This window comes from Mastomys coucha, unplaced genomic scaffold (genome assembly GCF_008632895.1).
Source record: "Mastomys coucha isolate ucsf_1 unplaced genomic scaffold, UCSF_Mcou_1 pScaffold8, whole genome shotgun sequence".
NCBI lineage: Eukaryota > Metazoa > Chordata > Mammalia > Rodentia > Muridae > Mastomys > Mastomys coucha.
In genome coordinates this window covers 6,791,825-6,812,642 of record NW_022196914.1, presented here as the reverse complement: position 1 = coordinate 6,812,642, position 20,818 = coordinate 6,791,825, and the positions used below count along the sequence as shown (strand labels likewise).

General features: G+C 41.8%; 3 protein-coding genes across 6 annotated transcripts in view; 2 read left to right on the top strand and 1 right to left on the bottom strand.

The window, feature by feature from the left end:
• The window catches only part of Rad1 (RAD1 checkpoint DNA exonuclease), a 22,539-nt gene extending 6,494 nt beyond the window's left edge, over positions 1 to 16,045 (bottom strand). For 2 of the 4 annotated variants that reach the window (XM_031359939.1, XM_031359942.1), the window contains exons 1-2: positions 1,834 to 1,925; positions 1,222 to 1,484 (exon numbers count right to left, since the gene is read on the bottom strand). In XM_031359939.1, the coding sequence (XP_031215799.1) occupies positions 1,222 to 1,419 (198 nt within the window). In that variant the 5' untranslated portion in view covers positions 1,420 to 1,484; positions 1,834 to 1,925. Of the gene's footprint in view, positions 1 to 1,221; positions 1,485 to 1,677; positions 1,936 to 15,943 lie in introns of those variants that run through there. The other 2 variants (XM_031359941.1, XM_031359940.1) reach the window with 2 other exon arrangements.
• Positions 1,988 to 10,900, top strand: Brix1 (biogenesis of ribosomes BRX1). The gene is made up of 10 exons (XM_031359938.1): positions 1,988 to 2,219; positions 4,171 to 4,282; positions 5,716 to 5,759; positions 7,665 to 7,735; positions 8,006 to 8,055; positions 8,141 to 8,214; positions 8,314 to 8,364; positions 8,506 to 8,607; positions 10,159 to 10,287; positions 10,467 to 10,900. Exons 1-10 carry the CDS (start codon positions 2,061 to 2,063, stop codon positions 10,734 to 10,736), a joined length of 1,062 nt encoding a protein of 353 aa, XP_031215798.1. The 5' UTR covers positions 1,988 to 2,060; the 3' UTR covers positions 10,737 to 10,900.
• Positions 16,046 to 16,158: 113 nt separating the features above from the next.
• The window catches only part of Dnajc21 (DnaJ heat shock protein family (Hsp40) member C21), a 23,331-nt gene continuing 18,671 nt past the window's right edge, over positions 16,159 to 20,818 (top strand). Inside the window, exon 1 of the mRNA XM_031359937.1 lies at positions 16,159 to 16,434. Coding sequence (XP_031215797.1) covers positions 16,338 to 16,434 — 97 coding nt within the window. The 5' untranslated portion in view covers positions 16,159 to 16,337. The remainder of the gene's footprint in view (positions 16,435 to 20,818) is intronic.

Here is a 20,818-nt window from a genome sequence, read left to right as displayed (position 1 = left end):
GGAGTGATGGCTCATCAGTTAAGAACACTGCTATCCTTCTAGAAGACACAGGTTTGATTTCCAACATCCACAAGATGGCTCAAAACCGTCTGTAACCATTTTCAGGCTATCCAACACCCTCTTCTGGACTTGGCAGGAACCAGGCACATGCCTTTTGCAGACATTCATGAAGGCAAAACACTCATACACATAACATAAAAAAGCCAGGGGCTGGAGGGATGGCTCAGAGGTTAAGAGTACTGACTGCTCTACCAGAGGTAGAGTTCAATTCCCAGCAACCACAAGGTGGCTCACAACCATCTGTAATGGGTTCTGATGCCTTCTTCTGGTGTGTCTGAAGACATCGACAGTGTACACACATACATAAAATAAATAAGTCTTTAAAAAAAAAATTAAAAAGCCAAAACCCACAAAGATACCACCTCCTAGCAAGGGTCCTTCATCTTCATTTCTGGACCTAATTCTACCACCCATGTGAGCTTACCCTAACTGTCCTTGTGCCGCACCATTAAAACTCACTTAAGAATAGGACAATTTAATAATGCATGCATGCATGATAATACTTTCCAATTTCTTTTGAAGACAGAAACCATGTTTTATTTATTCATAATTGTGAGGTCATACTATACTGGTGTTCAAAAATATGAACTGAATGTTGAGATCTGATCTGACCCACACAAATACTACTTTGTAGGAATAGATTACAGCTGTGGGTGATGGTGTGGGGCTTTGATCCCAACACTTAATACAAGGCAGAAGCAGGCGTATCTCCAAAAACTTGAGGCCAGTATGGTCTATAAAGCAAGTTCCAGGTAACTAGGGTTATATGTTAGACTCTGTCTCTGGAGAAAAATGTTATTATAGTCAATAAGAGAAAAAAACCTAAAACGTGCACGACAATAATATAAAGAGTAAACATTCTGGGCTCTCATCCTAACTCAATCATTTCTAAGACTATTGAAAATTAAATCTGGTGCCACTATGCCAAACGGGAAAGATAAAGTGTCTATATGTGTGAAGATTAAAAGAGGAAAATAGTGAGAAGAGTCTCATTAATAAACTATTACCAGTAATCGTTATCTATGTGAGGCAAGATGGGGAATTGTTGGCAGAAAGAAAAAATGGTAATGACATTTTGTTCTTTAACTTGAGTTTTGTCGAATAAGTCCTTCCAAATTTATTCATTGGGGAATGCTTAAAAATGTCTCCACTCCCCCATACCTGAATAAAGGCATTTGCTTGCACACACTTTGCGTTCTCCACAGTAACCTTGATTCCGTTTTTAGTAGCAAAACACGTGGCATGTTCTTTGAAATGAATGGCTTTCAAGACAGTGGAGAGATTCCTAACGTTGTCAAGGCTGGCCACTAAGCAGTACTGTTCGTACTCATCCTCATTGTACTGGGTTAGGAGAGGCATGGATGGTCCACTGTACCGTCGGCTCAGAGAGAAGGATGCTCCTCTTCCGGAAGATCTCTGAAAACCTGAGACACGGAACAACAAACCTCGCTATCAGTGCTAACAGGACCGCAACCCGAGCAGAAGTCGGGAACATTCTATCTCCATGTCCCCAAACTACGATATCCTGGTCTTAAAAGGGTGGGGGGTGCAGTTCATACGGTAATTTTAATTGGCGCAGGTAACCAGGCCTGTTTAGCACCACTGAGCGCCACCAACCTGGCCTGCTACAGAATGCGCGACTGCAGCCCGCTCGCCGCACAGCGGCCACTAAGGGGAGCCCCGGACGCCAGGCCCCTGCCTTTGAGGTGGCATCCGACCCCTCAAAGCCCCTGCCAGCCCAGCCCCAAGAAGAACACCCTGAGAGTCCTGAACCTAGCAAGCCTGGCAAACAGCTCCCGCCACTGTTCAGACCCGCAGCCACTTAGGCCACCGTCACCACCGAGTCGCCGGGTGCCTAGATAGTCTACCACGAGATCCGCATAGAGCGCCTTAGAGCTGGAGGACTAACTCAGAGCCTAGCGTGGGCTACCATAGAGATCGGAAGGAGGAGCGAGCGACAGAACCGGACGTGCGGACCGCAACTAACGCGGCGAGGCAAGATGGAGGCGACCAAGAGAAAGCGGCGTGGGGGACTGGAGGTTCAAGCAAAGAAGCCAAAAAGGAGCCGCAAAGATGCCGGGCAGCCAGCTAAGCAGGCCGATGTGGCAAAAGAGGCGGAGGAGGAAGACAGAGATCGCATTCCAGGTCCCGTTTGCAAGGTAAGAGGCCGGACTCCTGGAACTGGAGTCGGATTTCTGACCCACCCTGAGGCTACGGAAGAGGCTCCAGCCAAAACTTGACTGGATCATGAGCGTAAGATTCCTTTGACTGGACTGAACAGTCCATAAACTGAATATATGTCTAATTTTCGTGTAGATGGCCTTCTTCCCGGAGACAGCAGTTCGTAGACCCTTAGCCAGCTAACAGAGAGTCGATAAAGTGGGTATTTAGTTATGGTATCCTGTCTTCCCAGGCAACTAGCGCCCCGCATCCCCTTTCTTTTTCTTTTTTTCTCTCAAAGTCTTTTAGTGTATCTATAAAATTTCTTCCATTTTGGTTCCTATCACACCGGGTTACCGAAGTTCGTTTGCCAGGCCTTTAAAGTTACTGTCCTGTGACTCAAACTTGTTTGGTTAGATCTTTAATTCAAGGGATACTACTACTACTGCTACTAAACCAAGACCATTAGTTTTATTGTGTTCAACAGTACGTCACACTTATACCAAGATGAGCTTCTCTGGCCTTGGCATCTTGGAGATGATGAACAAGATTTCCTCCAGAAATATTGGAGTTTAGAAGGAAAGGCGGCTTCATAGAAAACTGCGTGTTTCTTCCAAAGACAAGCAGGTTCTTGTTAGAGTTACTTTCAGTCACGTGGAAACTCTTTAAAGAAGGTGTATTTTTGGAGGAAATCTTGGCCTCAGACTTGTCTGTCCCTTGTGCTTAGTGTAGTACTCTAGTACTGAGTAAAAGGAAATGTGAAAGACCAATGGACACTGTACCCTAGTTTTAGTTAACAGTTAAATCTTGTATCCTTATCTGTTGAGAAAGATAAGCTGGACTCATAAGGTTTTCAATTAAAGTTAGTGGTGCTCCCTCTTTTAGGAGTTGGTCAGAAACATGTTGGAAACTGTAATCTGAATCACACTATGATACATGAATGATTTGGAATTAATGAGACAATTGCTACTTTTAGGGTGATAAGGAAACATGAAGGGCTTAGCCTTTTAGCTGAATGTCAAAGAAAGGCTTCAGAATGCCTTAGAAAGGCAGAGAGGATGAAAAAAGGATTCATCAAAGGCATTAAAATGGGGGCTGGGGGTTGGTGGAGAAAATCTAAATTCAGCTGGTTAGCTGAGAATGTGCAGGGTCAGTGTTGGGCAGTAGTGTTGTAAACAGTGAGAATGTATTTTAGCATCCAACCATAGAGGCTATATGTCATTTTGAAGTTTGGAAACCAAGTTTAAATTAGGGCTAGTTAGCTTCAGAAGGGATTCTGTCTAGAAAGCCAGACATTTAAGAGCTCTGCAGCTGGTAATCAGTAATGGGGATTTAAGGACACTGTAAGCTTTATAAATTGTTGTAAAGAGGTACTGATAATAGTTAGTAGTGCTTATGATGACTATATAAGAAACTAGAGGGAAATGAGATCTTCAGAGCATGAGGAACTAAAATGAAGTAGCAGAAAGACGGCAGGACCAGAGAGAGGAGAAAGGAGTATTGGCAAGGAAACATGCCAGATTTAAGGTTGGTAAAGTTTAGTGTTATACAGTTGAGCTTGAAGCTTTACTCTGATACATGTATTATTAGATCTAGAGAGACTTCTTACCTTTCTGTACATAGTTAAAACTGGAAATTAACATAGGTACTGTAATGGAGAGAATAAAACGTTAAAAATGAAAGGGTTCTAAGAAAAGATCCTTACGATAGTGAGGGGCAGTTGAAAAGCCGGTTTGTTGTGTTTTAATGGTTCTCTGTTTCAGACAGTTGTCTGTGTTCCCAGGGTAGCTTTAATTTTCTGGTTCAAGTACTGCTCTTGCTTCAGCCTCACTAGCTGGGACTGTGGAGGTATACCAATGATGCCTGATATTGGAGACTTGAAAAACTATCAGAAACACATCAAGTAAGTTCAGCACAAAATGTTAAGATCTGATGTTTTCTTTTCTTCAGGGCAAATGGAAGAATAAGGAGCGGATCCTCATCTTTTCTTCCAGAGGAATAAATTTCAGAACAAGACACTTAATGCAAGACTTGAGAATGTTGATGCCTCATTCTAAAGCAGGTACTTTACTATTGTGCAAACTGTGTTTGCATAAAAGTGCCTAACATATTTATATACTTGTGTGCTCGGCTTTGCCAGGTAAAGAACCACAGACCAAGGGTTTCGGGTCCAGCTTAGTCAGTGAAGTAGATCCGAGTTTAGTCCCCAGAACTGCCAAAAAGGATCTGGGTGTGATGGCACAGGATTCTAACTCCAGCAATGAGAAGGTGGGGGCTTGCTGGCAAGCCAGTCTTGCCAGTTGATTGCCAGTTTAGGGACCCTGTCTCAAAAATACAAGGTGAGTTCCACCTGAAGAAAAAAACACCGCAGGGTGATCTCTGGACTGATGAAAACACACACACACACACACACTTACTTTAAAAGTTCACTCTTTCAAGTAATAATATTTTAAAAGAAATTTGTAACATTTTATAATAAATTTTTGACAAAAGTCCACATGCTCTTTACTTTTTAAAATATCTATCTTAACATAGAAATGTTTTGGGTGGGATATTATTGCTTTCTGAACATTTAAAAAATTATTTATTTATTAATTAATTTATTTTTGAGACTGGGTCACTCTGTAGACTTGGCTTCCCTGGCCTTGAACTCGTAAAGATCTGCTTGCTTCAGCCACGTGTTGGGACTGAAAGTGTGTGTGCCACCACCCATGGCTTAACAGTGTTCTGTCTTAGAGGCTAGGGGAAAATGTTTGCTCTTGATTTGAGACATCTTTCACTGCTGGGCGTGTGGCTGTTTCCTGAGATGTTTTTGGATTGTGTTTTATGTAATGGCTTAGTTCTTTAGTACTGTCTTCAATCCATGTTAAAATTTAAGCTTTGGTCAGGTGTGGTGGCACACACCTTTAGCACCAGCATTTTGGGAGTCTGATCTCTTGGGTTCAAGGCCAGCTTGGTCTGCATAATTTCAGGCCAGCTAGGGCTGCATAGTTGGTCTCATTTTTGTTTCAGGAGCTGGGCATAGTGGTGCTTACTTGTAATATCATCAATGGGAGATGGTGGCAGGAGGATCAGGAACTGAAAGTCATCCTCAATCTTCATAGGCACTTTGAGGCCAAACTAAACTACATGAGAGCCAGTCTTTTAACAAAACAAAACAAAAAAAGCTTCAATTTTGAGCCAGGCCAGGTGGAAGGGTGAAAGTTCAACCTGAGCAAATTAGTGAGCCAGTCTGAAAGTCAAAGTAAGGGGCTTGGCTATAGCTCAGTGGCTGAGTGCTGGCCTGGGTTGTGCCTTGTCTGCTCTGGGTTCCAGTCCACAATACAGTGGCAAGTATGTACTGTACTATCTGCCCACTACATGGTTAGTTTATGATGAGGTTGAGTGTTTGTAGTTTTGATCAGTCTTTAAAAAATTATCTAGATAGCAAATGTAATCAAAGTTGGGTAGTCTTGAAATCTATTATTTACTTGCTTTTTCTTTTTCTTTTTATAGATACTAAGATGGATCGTAAAGATAAATTATTTGTGATAAATGAGGTAATTTTAAAATTAATTACAAATTTTATCAACTCTAAAGATGAAGTTAATGACTTGTAAAATTTGCTTTGTGAATAATTTCAATTTCATTTCACTAATTTGTCAGTTATTTTTCTTCCATGATATCTAGTATTACTTGAAACTTACAGTAGATACTCAAGGATTATCAACCAAAATATTTAAAACAATTTCAAAAAAATGTTAGCTATCTATAGAAAACCTATGTTGTAAAAAAGTACTCTTGTTATTAAATGTGCAGGGAAAATTTGTTCTCTGGGTATTACAAGTTAAAATAGTTAAAATTTCAAAGTACTGTTGAAAATACTAAGCTTATGATTCAAAACAAAATTTTCAAAGCAGTTCTAAGGTAATTCTTTGGCTACTGAAAGGTTTCTATTTGGTGGTTTGGCACAGATGTTGTTATAGCATGGCATTATTGTCCAAGCTGTATGGCAACACTGTTGACCAGAACTAGAACAATTCCCTCTTTGTCAGAAGCTCCAAATTTGGGAGGCAGGACACAAATGAGCTTATATTTTCCAATGAGGATAAAGAACTAAAGCACTGTGTATTTTTCATTCCTGAGTTAGACTAGAAAAGCATTTCTGAGAGGAGTTGTCAGTTTACTCTTCAGACTTTAAAAGAAAATGCTGAAGAGCATTCCAGTAGAGAAGGCAAGTGCAGAGTCCCAGAAAGTACTTTAAAAAAAGCAACAAAATCAAAGGAAAATGTTTTTTAAGTTGGCAAGTTTCACATCTTGAGTACTTTGAGTTTACTTTAACATAGGAGTTTATTCTTAGGATGCTTTTCTGTTTCTTTAGGATAGTTTCTAAATCTGTAGCACATTATTGGGCATGGTGTTGCTTGCCTTAAATCTCAGCATCAGGCATAAGCAGGCAGATCTTTTTTTCTTTCTTTTTTTTTTTTTTTTTTTTTTTTTTTTTTTTTTGAGACAGGGTTTATCTGTATAGCCTTGGCTGTCCTGGAACTCACTCTGTATGTAGACCAGGCTGGCCTTGAACTCAGAAATCCGCCTACTTCTACCTCCCAAGTGCTGGGATTAAAGGTGTGTGCCACCACTGCCCAGCCCAGGCAGATCTCTTGAGTTTGAGGCCAGCCTGGGCTATAGAGCAAGTTTCAGGATAGCCAGTGATACACAGAGACAAACAGAAAAAAATAAAAAAAAATCTTTTAAGATATTGGTCAAAATCACTTTGAAGTAGGTTTTGTTTACTTTTGCTTACCAATCCTCTAATTCATGAATAAAGGCCTGTGTAAATAAAAATTTAAATGTTATAAATTAAAAAGCTAAAAAGCTGATGATTGAAATAAAAGATATTGGCACTGAAGAGATGGCTCAATGATGAAGAGAATTGGCTGTTCTTGCAGGGGTCCTGAGTTCAATTCCCAGCAACTACATGGTGGCTCACAACCATCTATAATGTAATCAGATGCCCTCTTTGGTTTTCTTAGAGCTATATTTTATGATACAGTCCTAGTATCATATGCTTTCTAGTGTTATTTTCAGTCTTTATAGTTTGTGCATGGGACTATAGCCAGAAGAGATCTTGAGTAACAGCAAGAGCACCAGTTATTCTAAAATATAAAACTAGTGAGCCTGCAGTCCAACACTCAGAGGTGGTGGAGTCTCAGGATAAGGCAGCTTAGGCTGCATGATCCTTGGGCAGTAAAAAAGAAAATATACCATAGACGGAAGTGATTTGAGTGTATCCTTCTACCAGAGAAGCATAGAACATCAAGTTTACCTTGAGTAGAATGCCAGAGAGGAGATAAAATTCTGTGAATAAATATACACAGGTTGTTTTTAAAAAGAAATCTGGTTCCTTATTACTTTGTCTTCCTTTGATTATACTTTTTTTTGATTGTGCTTTTTCTTTTTTTTAGGTCTGTGAAATGAAAAATTGCAACAAATGCATCTACTTTGAAGCAAAGAAAAAACAGGATCTCTATATGTGGTAAGAAAATATATTGATAGAATTGAGTAAATCTTTTATCACGGGATGTCATTTTTATGTAAAAGGAGAAATGGAGTGAACTCATTTGATTGTGTAATATGTGAAGCCCTTAAGAGAACATCTAACATGAATATTGTAGACATGGGCTATCTTATATTATAAACATTTGTACCTTATACTATAGATATGTGCTATTTATAATCTGGTGTGGGTGAACATCATTGCACTGTGCATTCTCATCTGTTGAAAAGCTTCTTTCATATATTTCAGGCTTTCAAATTCACCTCATGGGCCATCTGCCAAATTCTTGGTTCAAAATAGTAAGTTTGACTTAACATTTCTTAGTGAATATTTTAGATATGTTTTTGGATAATTTTTAACTTTTTCATTACATTTTTTTTTTAGTTCATACCCTGGCTGAACTAAAGATGACTGGAAACTGTTTGAAAGGTTCGCGGCCCCTTTTGTCTTTTGACCCTGTAAGTTTCCCATTCAGTGTGTGGTATAATTTTCTTATTCTAAATTGTCAATTTTTCATGTGTGTGTATAAAGTAATGTATTCATATTTTTATTTATAGGCTTTTGATGACTTGCCACATTACGCTTTGTTAAAAGAATTCTTTATTCAGGTAAATATCTTTCTTAGAAAGTAGTTTTATGAATATATAATAGAGAGATGTCTTCCTTTGATTGTACTTACTAACTTAGACATCAAAGCACATGCTGTGCCTTGGAATGAAAAACTAATAGACTTTTTTTTTTTAAACAAGATCTTTAGTACACCACGGTACCATCCCAAGAGTCAGCCGTTTGTGGACCACGTGTTTACGTTCACCATTCTGGATAACAGGATATGGTTTCGGAACTTTCAGGTTGGCTTTGCTTTATTTCTTATGTTTTAAATATTTAGGATATGTAGCATTACTGACAATCCAAGGAGCTCTATTTCTCCTTCAGATATTTGTGACAAATGATTCCTGCCACATATCTGAAGTGATCTCTACTTGCTTCTTTCTCTGGTTGTTAGTTGATGTGGTATGCATTATTTGTAACAAGCCAGCTCTACTCATTTAAAGAGAGAACATAGACTAGACTCTGTGCTGATTGGTTCCAGCCTTTCCTGAGTCCTGTAAAGGACAGTTCATTATTTTTGTGAAAGGTTAGAATATAGCAGGTAGGGTAGGAGGCTGTTAAGGCTTAGGAAAACATAATTGCTATAGTAACAATTTTAGGTGAGTCATGAGATGACTCATTTAGGGGAAGTGGGGCTTCTAGAAATCTCTAGGCAGGAGTTTGTCATAATGTGCAGAAAAGTGGAGAACAACAAGGGCAAGATTTCATTCAGCTGCAGGTGATGGACACGGGCTCCAGTCTGCATGTTTTATAAAAGATTTCTTACAGTATTAGTCACATCTTCAGATTTGGGAGAATAGACCTTGAATGTTAATAAGAGTGCTTTCCCAGCACTAGGGAGGCAGAGACAGGTGGATCTCTGTGAGTTCCAGAACAGCCAGGGTTATGTAGAGAGACCCTGTTTTAATAGACAAATGAAAAGAATGTTAGTGTGTTAGACTTAAGATACGAAACTAATTCATACTTTACAGTTAAACACACACACATACACACACACACTGAGGGATGAAGTGCTTGTGCATAAGTATGAAGACCTGACGTATAAGTAGCATGTATTTGTAATCCTAGATCTGGAGAGGTAGAGACAGGTAGATCTGAGTGGCTTGATGACTGGCCAACATCTGCCAGTACCAGCTACCAGTGAGAGGCCATCTTAAAAAGCAGAGTTGTGTGTGAGATGATGGTTCAGCTGGTAATGCTCAGCACAGCCTGGCAACCTGAGTTTGATTTCTAGCACACATGTGGTAGGTAGAAGGAGAGAACTGACTCCTGTAATTGTCCTCTGGCTTCTGCATATGTGTGCCAAAACACACATACTCCTATATACAATATAAATGGGTATAAACACATGGGCAGCTCCTGAAGAACAACATCTCTAGTTGCTGTCTAGCCTTCACACATGCACCAGTAAACATATAAATGCATACACACATGAACACTAAAAAAGAAAATGAAGGTGTTTATATAACTTCCGTGAGCTAGTAAGTGATTTTACCGTGATTTACCACTTTACAAGTTCTTACAGTCTTACTCTGAAGATTATCAATTCTGCTTTTATGCTTTATTTTGTTTTTGTTTTGAATTATTTGTTTAAGACAGGGTCCCTTTATGCTCTTGACTGGCCAGGAACTTGTGTAAATGAGGCATAAATCCACCTGCCTTTGCCTCAGTGCTGAGATTTAAAGTGTACTATGTTTGTTTTAAGAGCACACTTGTAATGAAGTTGTGCCTGGTTTACCTTTTGGCTATAAACCCAAACCACAAGGAATGTTTGTTTTTTTTTTTTGAAGATTATAGAAGAAGACGCTGCTCTAGTGGAAATAGGACCTCGTTTTGTCTTAAATCTCATAAAGATTTTTCAGGGAAGCTTTGGAGGACCAACCTTATATGAAAATCCTCATTACCAATCTCCAAACATGGTAAGCTGGGTGTTTTGGTTGGCTCTGTTTTGTTTTAGTCTGTGCTAATCAGTGCTTTACCACTTGTATGACTGAGTTTGTTTTGCTGCACTTTTCTGCCAATTACTTTTTTAATGATTTTGGTGAAGGCATATAAATGAGTGCCTTAATTAAAAGCATCTACTCTTTGTTGTGTCTAGCATCGGCGTATCATAAGGTCCATCACAGCTGCAAAGTACAGAGAGAGACAGCAAGTCAAAGATGTTCAGAAATTGAGGAAGAAAGAACCAAAGACTATTCTTCCACATGATCCCACTGCAGACGTGTTTATGACACCAGCAGAGGACAAACCAATAGAAATACAGTGGGTGAAACCAGAGCCAAAAGTAGATCTGAAAGCAAGAAAGAGACGGATCTACAAAAGGCACCGGAAACTGCAACAGAAGATGAGCAGAGGGAGTGCAAAATGAATCAGTGGATAACTATCTCTTTTAGTTACTGGATATTTATTTTGTATTCCGTGTGTAAATACTTTTAGTATACAGAACTAGGTATGCCTAATTAGGGTGCCATTTAAAAAATTAAAACCTTTAAGTCAGCATTGGTCTTTTTCTAAATAAAGCATCTTAACTCACCAGCTACTTTATTCTTTTCAGAGCCTCACTTAGTATTGAATCTTTAGCACATTTAACAGTTGGCTTGCCCTGTTTGCTTAGAATTATAGTTTCGTTAAGCTGAAATTCAAACAGACTAATTGGGTCTGTAATTACAAAGGTGGTAGAGACTTTGAGAGCAGAGTTTTTGGGTGGTAGGGTGGAGGAAATGGTCATTTCTCTGAGCTTTCTCTGTTGAGGTCACTAATTCATGAAGCCTTTCAAAGCTGACTTCTTATTGGTAAAGGATATTTGATTGCACTGAACCCCAAAATTGTGTTTCTTGGAAAAACTTGTTTCTAGTTGTGGCTCAGCCTTAGTACACAACTTTAATCCCTTGGGCTGGAGTATAGGTATGCCCTTAGTACACACCATTAATCCCAAACAAGGTAAAATTAGTTTGTAGAAGGAAACATCCATGTTTGAAAGTGATATATAATTAAGTGGCAGACAAAGTGACCAATCAGAAAAAGACTGGAAAGGATAGGATATACCCAACACAGGAGAAAAGAGGCTCTGAGAGCAGCAGCAGAGAGAAGGTGGATTTACTTGGACAGCTGCACAGAGACATTTTGAAGAAAGAATGAGATTAGTACAGATGGAGTTAATTTGAGGCCAAGCACAGCAAAAAGAGGCCAAGAGAGAAGTTAGATTGAATCATCAGCTTGGGTGGAATTTGAGCCAGAACACCTGAGTTCTATCAGCTAGTTGGAGATCAGGAAGAACTTGACAAGGTGAGCTTATTCAGTCTCAGGCTGAAAGCATTCTAGGCCTAGATGAGATTGTACAGAGGCTAGACGCTTCCAGGACTAGGTCTAGTTTAGACTGAGGCAGTAAGCCTCAGAGACAACAATGACATCAGAAGAATGAAAGTTACTTTGACATCTGATTACTTCAGTACTTCTACCACTGGTGCATGTTTCTTAGGTTTTGAAAAACAACTAATACCTGTTTGTAAGCAGTTTTAAATTTATCTTAGACAACTACAGATTCTAGAGAGGGTAACAGGGAAAGCAGCAACCTGATCCACCAGTGATGATGGGATAGCTGGCTGGGCAGATACCTGAACATAGATGCTTTATATATATACATGTACATATGTATATATACATGTGTATGTATATATATGTACATATACGTGTATGTGTGTATGTATGCATATATATGTTGTATCAGATGACTGTCATACCTTTTTACTTAACATTGTGTGTTTTCCCACATCTGCAGCATGTTTACTAACTAGACATATATGCGTTATCCATTCAAAGATATTTAAGTTTTTGTTTCTAGTATGGTGCCTGTGGTAAATATTTCTGTACAGAAATCTCTTTGTACAACAATTGTTCTCGGGTTTTTTTTTCTTTTTGTTTTTTGGGGTTTGTTTGTTTTTTTTCGAGACAGGGTTTCTCTGTATAGCCCTGGCTGTCCTGGAACTCAGAAATCTACCTGCCTCTGCCTCCCAAGTGCTGGGTAAAACACTGGTCAGACCAAAGGTTTTTTAGCAATGAGGCCTTCTGACGTTTTTGTAAGGCCCAAAGTTATAACTTACCAGTCATTAGAACAATCATATTCTTGTGTTCTTGCCTATGAGAATACCAATTGCAAAATAAAAATATTTGAGGGGAGATTAGTATTTTGTTGGAGTGGGATTGGACTAATCTTGTTTTCTTGTGGTTGGGTTGTCTTTCACTTCTAGTTTTATGTAGTTACTGGTTCTAAATATACTTTCTAGTTTATTTTGTCCTCATTTGGTTTCTGTTGGTGTGATAAACATCCTTACCCAATTCGACTTGGGAGGAAATAATTTATCTTACACTTCCAGGTTCACCGCTGAGGGAAATAGAGACAGGTACTAAAGCCAGAATCTAGAGGCAGGAACTGAAGCAGAGATCCAATAGAACACAGGTTAGTGGCTTGCTCCAGGTTTGCTCAGCTGCTTTCCCTATATAGGGGAGTCTGAAAGAAGAACTTCCTCAATTGTTCCATCTTCTCAAGTGACTAGTTTGTCAAGTCGACAAAAACCAGCCTGACGTTACTTAAAACTTGTGTGTAGGGGCTGGAGAGATGGCTCAGGGATAAGAGCACTGGTTGCTCTTCGGAAGACTTGCTTCAGTTGAGTTGTTAATTGTGCTACTTTTCTTGAAATAGTTTAAGACTACTTGAAGTCATTTAAATTATGCAAGTGATTCAAATCAGAGATTCACCTAAAGTACTTATCTGGCTAGTTTCTCATGTCCATAGCTGGTTAAATACAGAAGACTAAATGGCCATTGGTTTTTTAGTCAGTTGAGTAAAGCCTTGAATGAAAAAGGAGACTAAGGTGTTAAACACCAAGAAGAGTTCATTAGAGAATATATGCTATGAACAGATTATATATTAATTATAAAAAGTTGCCAGTTTTGAAAGACATGAACTTCATTTTTTAGATGTCTGCACTGTGAGGTTTTGGTAGAATTTTCCAATTTCATAATTTTCTTCTTGTATTTTTTTCCTCTTAATTTTTCCAGTCATAATTTTAAGTTAAGTTTAATTTGGGGTTTTTATTCCCCAAGTTGCATCCCTTTCACTCACAGCTTATATAAAGTCAGTATGTTTAATCAGAATGCTCTTTAAACAGAATTCAGTGACTCATGCCTGTGATCCTACCTAGCTCTTTTTTTTTTTTTTGGTTTTTCGAGACAGGGTTTCTCTGTATAGTGATGGCTGTCCTGGAACTCACTGTGTAGACCAGGCTTGCCTCAGACTCAGAAATCTGCCTGCCTCTGCCTCCCAAGTGCTGGGATTAAAGGCTGCCCGGATCCTTACCTAGGTCTAGAGAGGCTGCAACTACAGACCTGCAAGTTCCAGACCAATTTGGACTACATAGTCTCAAAACCAACCAATGGAAGATTTAACTCTATATTTATTTATTTTGGTTTTTTGAGACAGGGTTTCTTTGTATAGCCCTAGCTGGCCTGGAACTCAGAAATCCATCTGCCTCTTCCTCCCAAGTGCTGGGATTAAAGGCGTGCACCACCACTGCCTGGCTTAATGCTCTATTTCAATCCATTGTTATGGGCCAAAGAGATGACTTTCACCCCAAAGCAGTAAAGCAGTTTGCAGGGTTTACAAAAACCACACATGGCTGAAGGGGATAAACTGTATTCACCCCACATTCCCCACCCCTAATTGATTCTCAGGAGAAGGAAGATCCTACGTATCTTGAGAACTCAAAACTTTTCCAGCCCTATCCATTACCACCTTAACAAATGATTGAAAAAATTAGGCAAGTGTTAAGTAGTGACCTAGACATTTAATATGTAGAGAAAATACTGAGGCTCAGGTGGGTTTTGTGATTGTGTCTTTTTCAGCCATCTGTTATTAAATATAATCACAGCTATCTGATGTATGTAAACATTCCATCTTAAAGTTATTAATGTGTCACAGGCTTTAGGATACCATTTTGACATCAATAGATTAGAATACATGTACAGATCTCTCATGTATATAATATAGAGTAATTAATATTACTACTCCAAAACTTATTGGCTAAATACTATTGCATGACTGCATTCTCAAGCTCAAGCCAATCAATCTAATAGCATACAGAAAGTTAGGATTCAAGAGAGATGCATGGTACTGGTTAAGCTGGTTAAGTCTCAAACACTGGGGCAAAAGGCAGAGGTGCCTATTTAACATATCAAAAGCAGACTTGGCAGCCAGGTTCTCCCAGCATCCCTCAGTCCCTACCTGTTACAGGCATAACCTGCCTTTTGCCCTCTACCAAGAACTCTCCAGTCCTGGGGCTGCAGTTCCCTCTGAGGCTCTTCTCTGTATAACCCAGCCATTTCAGTTACCTGCTTCTGGTCTTACCTCCGCTCTCCCACCCCCTCACTTGGCTCAGGGTCTGTTCACTCTGGACTCTCCCAGATGCTCTGGCTATGCTTGTCCCTATTATCCACAATAAACTTTCTTCTCCGCCAAACCTAGCAGAAGTCATGTCCATCTATCTATCTATCTATCTATCTATCTATCTATCTATCTATCTATCTATCTATCTATCTTTCTTTCTTTCTTTCTTTCTTTCTTTCTTACAGCACTCAGGTTTCTCTTAGGTCATATAAATATTTTAACTTATTAAATATTTCCATGTAGGATTGTTGAAAAAAGGCTATCTTTTTAAAAATTATTTTATTTTCTTAAATCGGAAAGCTGGTTTTAAACTCATGGCAATCATTCCGCTTTGGCCTCCCAATTGCTGGCAATCATGGCAATCTAGTCAGGCGACTCAGTCTTCCAGAGTTTGCAAACAAAAGCACACATGGAGGGAGAAAAAAAAAATGTGTTGCTTCCCTTCCCCCCAATCAAGGAAAGTTCTCCAGAGAGGAAATGCCAATAAACATTTTTTTTTTCTTTTTGAGGTCTTGTCTTACTTAGCAAGGCTAGGTGTTTAAGACATTTCACGTCACTGATTAGCCGATGCTTCTTTTATGACTCATTCTTAGGAAGAATGCTTTGCTATGATGTGGACATTTTCTGCTTAATGTATGTGTAAAAGAACCTAGTCTGGCGGTGGAGGCCAATAAGCCCAGCACTTGGGAAACAGAGACAGGATCATGAATTTGATGTATTATTCAAACAGGCCTTGAATTCACAGGTAATTGAAGGTGTGGTTTGGAACTCCTGAATAAACTGGCTTCTGCCTCCTGGATGGAAGCTGAGATTAAAGCTGTGTGCTTCACACCCGGCACTTAGCCTGGCTTTTGGTACGCTACCTTAAAATGTTTTAAAAACTGATTTAAGCAATCATCTTATTTACGGTCCATTACCATGCCTATCAGTCAAGATGAGAAAAAATTTAAGAGATCCTAGGAAGTGGTAGCTGAAGAGACTTGAAGATAGTCAACCCAAGTGTTTCCACCAAGAACTTCTGGCTGAAACGAAGTACTTGACTCCTGGAAGCTCGAGTTGCCTCCTCTGCAGAGAACTAACTAGTCCGAACGCCGGGAAGGTATTTCCCAGACTACTCCCCAGGCCAAGCCTACCTTGCCCGCCTCCATTCAGGCTAGTAGTGCCCCTCAGACGGCCTACTGTGCTCCTCACAATGACTCTCTGCGTGGCTCCCCCGCCCACCCTCCCCCGCCCAGGCTCCGCCTCCGCGGCGCGCGGCTCCCCCGGAACCCAGCCCAGCCCCCGCCCATGCGGAGCCGTCGGCGCCACCCCCTCCGCGCGCCCGCGTGCCGCAGCCCGCGTCGTCCACCGCCGCGCGCCTCCGCCGCCCCGCGCCGCTGCCGCCGCCGCCGCCGGGCTCGCTGGCTGGCCGGCTGCTGGCGCCGGGCTCCCGCCGGAGGAGAAGACAGCCAGCGCCGCCGCTGCCGCTTCTACCCGGGCCCGGGCGTCGGCCCCGCCCCGGGGCCCGGCCCGGTGTCCAGCCCGGCCATGAAGTGTCACTACGAGGCGCTGGGGGTGCGGCGCGACGCCAGCGAGGAGGAGCTCAAGAAGGCCTATCGGAAGCTGGCCCTGAGGTGGCACCCGGGTAGGTGACCGGCGGGCGGGGAGCCTCCCCGCGGCCGCGAGACTCCGGCCCGGCCGACACCGCCGGCCGCCGGGCCTGGCGGGGCTCACGCTGTGAGGACTGGGCGGCCCGGCCCGGCCGGCACCGCCGAGGAGAAGCGGACTCGGCGTGCAGCCGCCTCCGACTCCTGCGGCCGGGCTGCTGGCCCCTCACGCCGCCTGGCAGGGGACTGGCTTTTAAACAGGCCCGCTCGCGCCCGCCTTCAGAGTTCCCAGGCTCCCGCAGACCCGGCCCCGCACAGGACACGAGTTTTCCACGGCGCGTTCTAGTTAGGGGGACCGCCCGGAGACCTGGGCGAGGTTACTTAGGAGTTTGCATCCCCGGGATGGTTTCGGTGGCTGAAAAACGGGTCCGCGTGACTTTTGACGAAGTCTCATCTTCCAGGCTACGAAACTTAGTAGTTGGATCCCGACTGTTTGCGATTCCTGAGGCTCTCTTCCGCCTCTCTGGGTACTGGGAATGAAAAGCCAGCGCCGCGCACCTGCTGCTGGCAAGCGCTCCACCAACCAGTACGCCCGCCCGTGTTTTTAAACGAATCATTTTGAGACGGGTCTCGATACCTTGCCAAGGCAGCCTTTGAGCAAGTGATCGTCCCGTCTCACCTTCACAAGTAATTGGGATTACTGTCCATTGCCACCAGGCATGGGTTATTTTACGAATTTTTTTTTTCTTCGTGGCTGGTTTACCTGGTTTTGTTGCAGTTTATTTTGTTTTAATAATACTTAATCTTTACCATTAAGCTGTTCATCCCAGAGTCAACGGAAGATGGATATGCACACATAGATGACTAAGAGGTTTGGAAGAGTATACATGTCTTTTTTTGCTTAAAAGAGAAAAAAAATACACCATATAATACAAACATGTTTAAGCTCAGTTTTTCTCATACCTGTCCAGAAGAAGCAAGTCACTTACACAAGGGTATACTGTATATTTTGAAATACTAAAGCAGTATTTAGAGTCTTGTTAGGAAAAAAAGCCTTGCACACATAGACGCTAACTACTTGTCTGAGCAAAATAGTGTAATTGCTGTTTGGGTTAATACAACAACTAGTAAGCACCCACGTAATGGGGGGCTGGGTTCCTCTGTGTACCTAGAGATGCTGAGGCGTCTCTACAGGGAGGACCTTGGACTGTGTCCTGTTTCAGGAGGAGCACAGTGGTGGGCAAAAAGATGTCCCAGGGGTTGGAGGACAGTACTTACTTCCAAGGAAGTCTATAGAATGGTTTGGAAGAGTAGAAGACTGGAGACCCAGAGTGGGAAGGAAGACCCATAGTAGATGGAACAAAAACCATAAGTATTGATGTGATAACAGTAAATGAGGAACATATGTATATATACATGTACATACACACACACACACACACACACACACACACACACCCCTATTGAAAGTGCAGAGTTTTTATCATAGCAGGAAGTCAAAAGAAATAGTCCAGGTAGACAAATCCAAAGAAAACATACAAGTGGCAGAAAAACATTGTCATAAAGTAATGGCTAATTATCATTAGAAGCTGAGTTAGGAATTGGAAGGAAGTTAGAAGTGCTTTGATTTTCAGAATGGGAAAGGGCAGGACAGAGAATTAATTCTAAGGGCAAATGCATATGCTTTGCCAGGTGAACAAGGCAGGAGAGGTCTCTGCCCTGGTTGAATATGCATTCTGTGGAGACACAGGAAAGAAAACAGGCATTTTGAATCCTAGAAGAGAAGGTCTTTGTGAAGGCAAATTCAAGTGTTGATAAGTCCATACCTGACCAGCTTTGTGTATGTGGGTGAGAGACAGGAAAAGCCACCCCAGAAGCGTGGCTGTGAAGAAGTAACTTGTAGGTGGAGACACAAAATGATAGGGTGGCATTGCGCCTATTGGAGAGAGAAGGAAGGAGTGTAAGAGAGAGGCTAGCATAACCAACCAAGTAGGAGCAGGCTAGGAGGGATGTGCTAAATTGTGGAGTATGATTTTAGCCTAAGAGCTTTAGTAGACTGTAGAAGAACTGGAAACACCAGGGCGGTAAATGCCAGTGTTTCAAGTTTCTCTCTGGTTGTAAGGGGAGAGAGTGTTTGGGGGGATGGGGAGGGGGGTGGCCAGCCTGGAGATGAGGCCAGGAGTACCATAGTTGAGATACTGAGCAAGATCCTAGTTTCTCAGTGGTTAGGACGAGTGGCTAGAGGACACTGGCACAGAGAAGAAGATAGTGGTAGTAGAAGAGACGACTAGAAGGAGTAGTGATAAAGGGTCAGTGACCAGGCACAGGCCTGCATCATCATGGGACTGCCATAGGAGTGCTGTATCAGGAGGAGTAGAGACCTGCAGAGAAGTGATGCTTTCTCAGAGCAAGCTTTTGCAAGGGACAGTCCAACAAAATCTTCCAGGAGGCATTGTGAAAAGGTTTAGGAGATAACAGCAGAATATGGGCTTATGTCAAGAGAAAACCACACAGAATAGTGCCTGGTAAACCTCAGTGACTGTTTGCAATACCTGTGCCAAAATGTAGACTCCTTTATTGCTCATTTTGTTAGATTTCAGTTGTTTTTTTTTTGTTTGTTTGTTTGTTTTTGTTTCTTTGAGATAGGGTTTCTCCGTATAGCCCTGGCTGTTCTGGAACTCACTCTGTAGACCAGGCTGGCCTTGAACTCAGAAATCTGCCTGCCTCTGCCTCCCAAGTCCTGGGATTAAAGGCGTGCGCCACCACTGCCCGGGCTAGACTTCGGCTATTCTTAGTTCAACATGGCCATCTAGCATAGATGCACTTGTGAAAGCCATGTGACAGATTGAAAACATTATTTAAGAAGAAAGTTCCACTCAGAAGTTATATCTTGTTACTAGATGGTATATGCATAGGTTCTATGTGTTTAAAAGCTTTAGCTTTTTACAAATTTCTTTAGGGAGGGAAGGAATGGGAAGAAGTTGAACCAGGTGCAGTACTGATAAAAAGGAACACGCACACACACAGACACTCACACTCACACCTGGCAACCATTTTTTTTTTTTTTTTTTTTAATGTAAGAAGAATCAGTTGTCAGCTTGACAGGAATATTTGAGACTTAAAATTTTCTCCCATTTTTCTAGGAGCCTTCTCCCGTCCAACCCCCCCAAAAAAGGCAGTGTAGACTCTCAGTGACACTGTAGCTGTTTAGCAGCCCCACTTGGGGTATGCTCATTGAATGCTGAGGTGGATATCGGAAAATACTAGAGTATCCTAGGAGTTTGTCCTCATCCTTTTCTTCTTGGATCTGTTTATGAATGAGTTGATGAGAACATTGAGGTCTCAACCACCAACTAAGGACTGCACATAGAGGGGTCTGATTGTTCAAGCAGCATGTGTATGGTAGAGGATTGCAAAATCGATCATCAATAGGAGGAGAGGACCTCGGCCCTGTGAAGGTTCTGTGCCCCAGTGTAGGGGAATGCCAGGGCCAGAAAGTGGGAGAGGGCGGGGTGGCAGGCATGGGGAGGGGGGAGGCAACAGGGGTTTGTTTTTGTTTGTTTTTTTGTTTTTTGGAGGGGAAACTGGGAATGGAGAAATTCGCATATAAATAAAGAAATAAAAAAAAAAAAACAAAAAACACTTGTCAAGGGCGCTTCAATGTGGCAGGAAGCCGGGTGTCATAGCTAATGAAAAGAACAATTTCTTTTTTCTCACCTCACAAGAAGTCTTTTTTTTCTCACCTCAAAAGAAGTCAAAGGTGGCTAGTTCTAGTTCTGATAACTCCTCTGTTTCATGAAGCCATCGGAGACTTGCTCCATCGTCCTAACCCTGTGTGTGGGGAACCCTTGAATCAAATGTAAGCAGTGAGCCTCAAAGGCAGAATTGCTTTCTCAGCTCGGACAGCTTAGGATAGCAGTTTTCTCCTGTGGCCCGGTGGGCTTTTCTGCCTAGCAGTTCTCAGATGGGCCCTCATTCGTCATCCAAAGTGACTGTTCAATATACTAGTCACAGGAGAAGGAACGTGTAAAGAAGAGACAAGGTTTTGTGCTAGTTGCCTCTTTTGGAAGATTCTTAAAACCCACTGTAGAGTAGTTTCATAAATTTTATTAACTTAGTCATGTGTTTACACCTAAACTTTAAGGGTGAAGAACAGAATCTGTACTACAAGGTCCAGGTTACCCATCATGAGGGCAAGGTTCAGTAGTTATTCGCAAGAAAGGATCAGTAAATTTGGGGAATGAATTTGTCAGCTACAGTTCTTGTAATAGAGAGCTAAAGCTGGAGGAGGAGACAGCAGATGGGTTAGGGCACACTAACCAGGACCACCTAGCAGGTGGGTTAGGGCACACTATAACCAGGACCACCCAGCAGGTGGGTTAGGGCACACTGTAACCAGGACCACCCAGCAGGTGGGTTAGG

What these genes read in the sequence shown, in the direction of transcription:
- Brix1 (XM_031359938.1), top strand. Translation starts at nt 2,061, where the DNA reads ATGGAGGCGACCAAGAGAAAGCGGCGTGGGGGACTGGAGGTTCAAGCA. An exon ending in GATGCCTCATTCTAAAGCAG is followed by an intron (nt 4,283 to 5,715) that starts GTACTTTACTAT and finishes TTCTTTTTATAG; the next exon opens with ATACTAAGATGGATCGTAAA. An exon ending in AATTATTTGTGATAAATGAG is followed by an intron (nt 5,760 to 7,664) that starts GTAATTTTAAAA and finishes TCTTTTTTTTAG; the next exon opens with GTCTGTGAAATGAAAAATTG.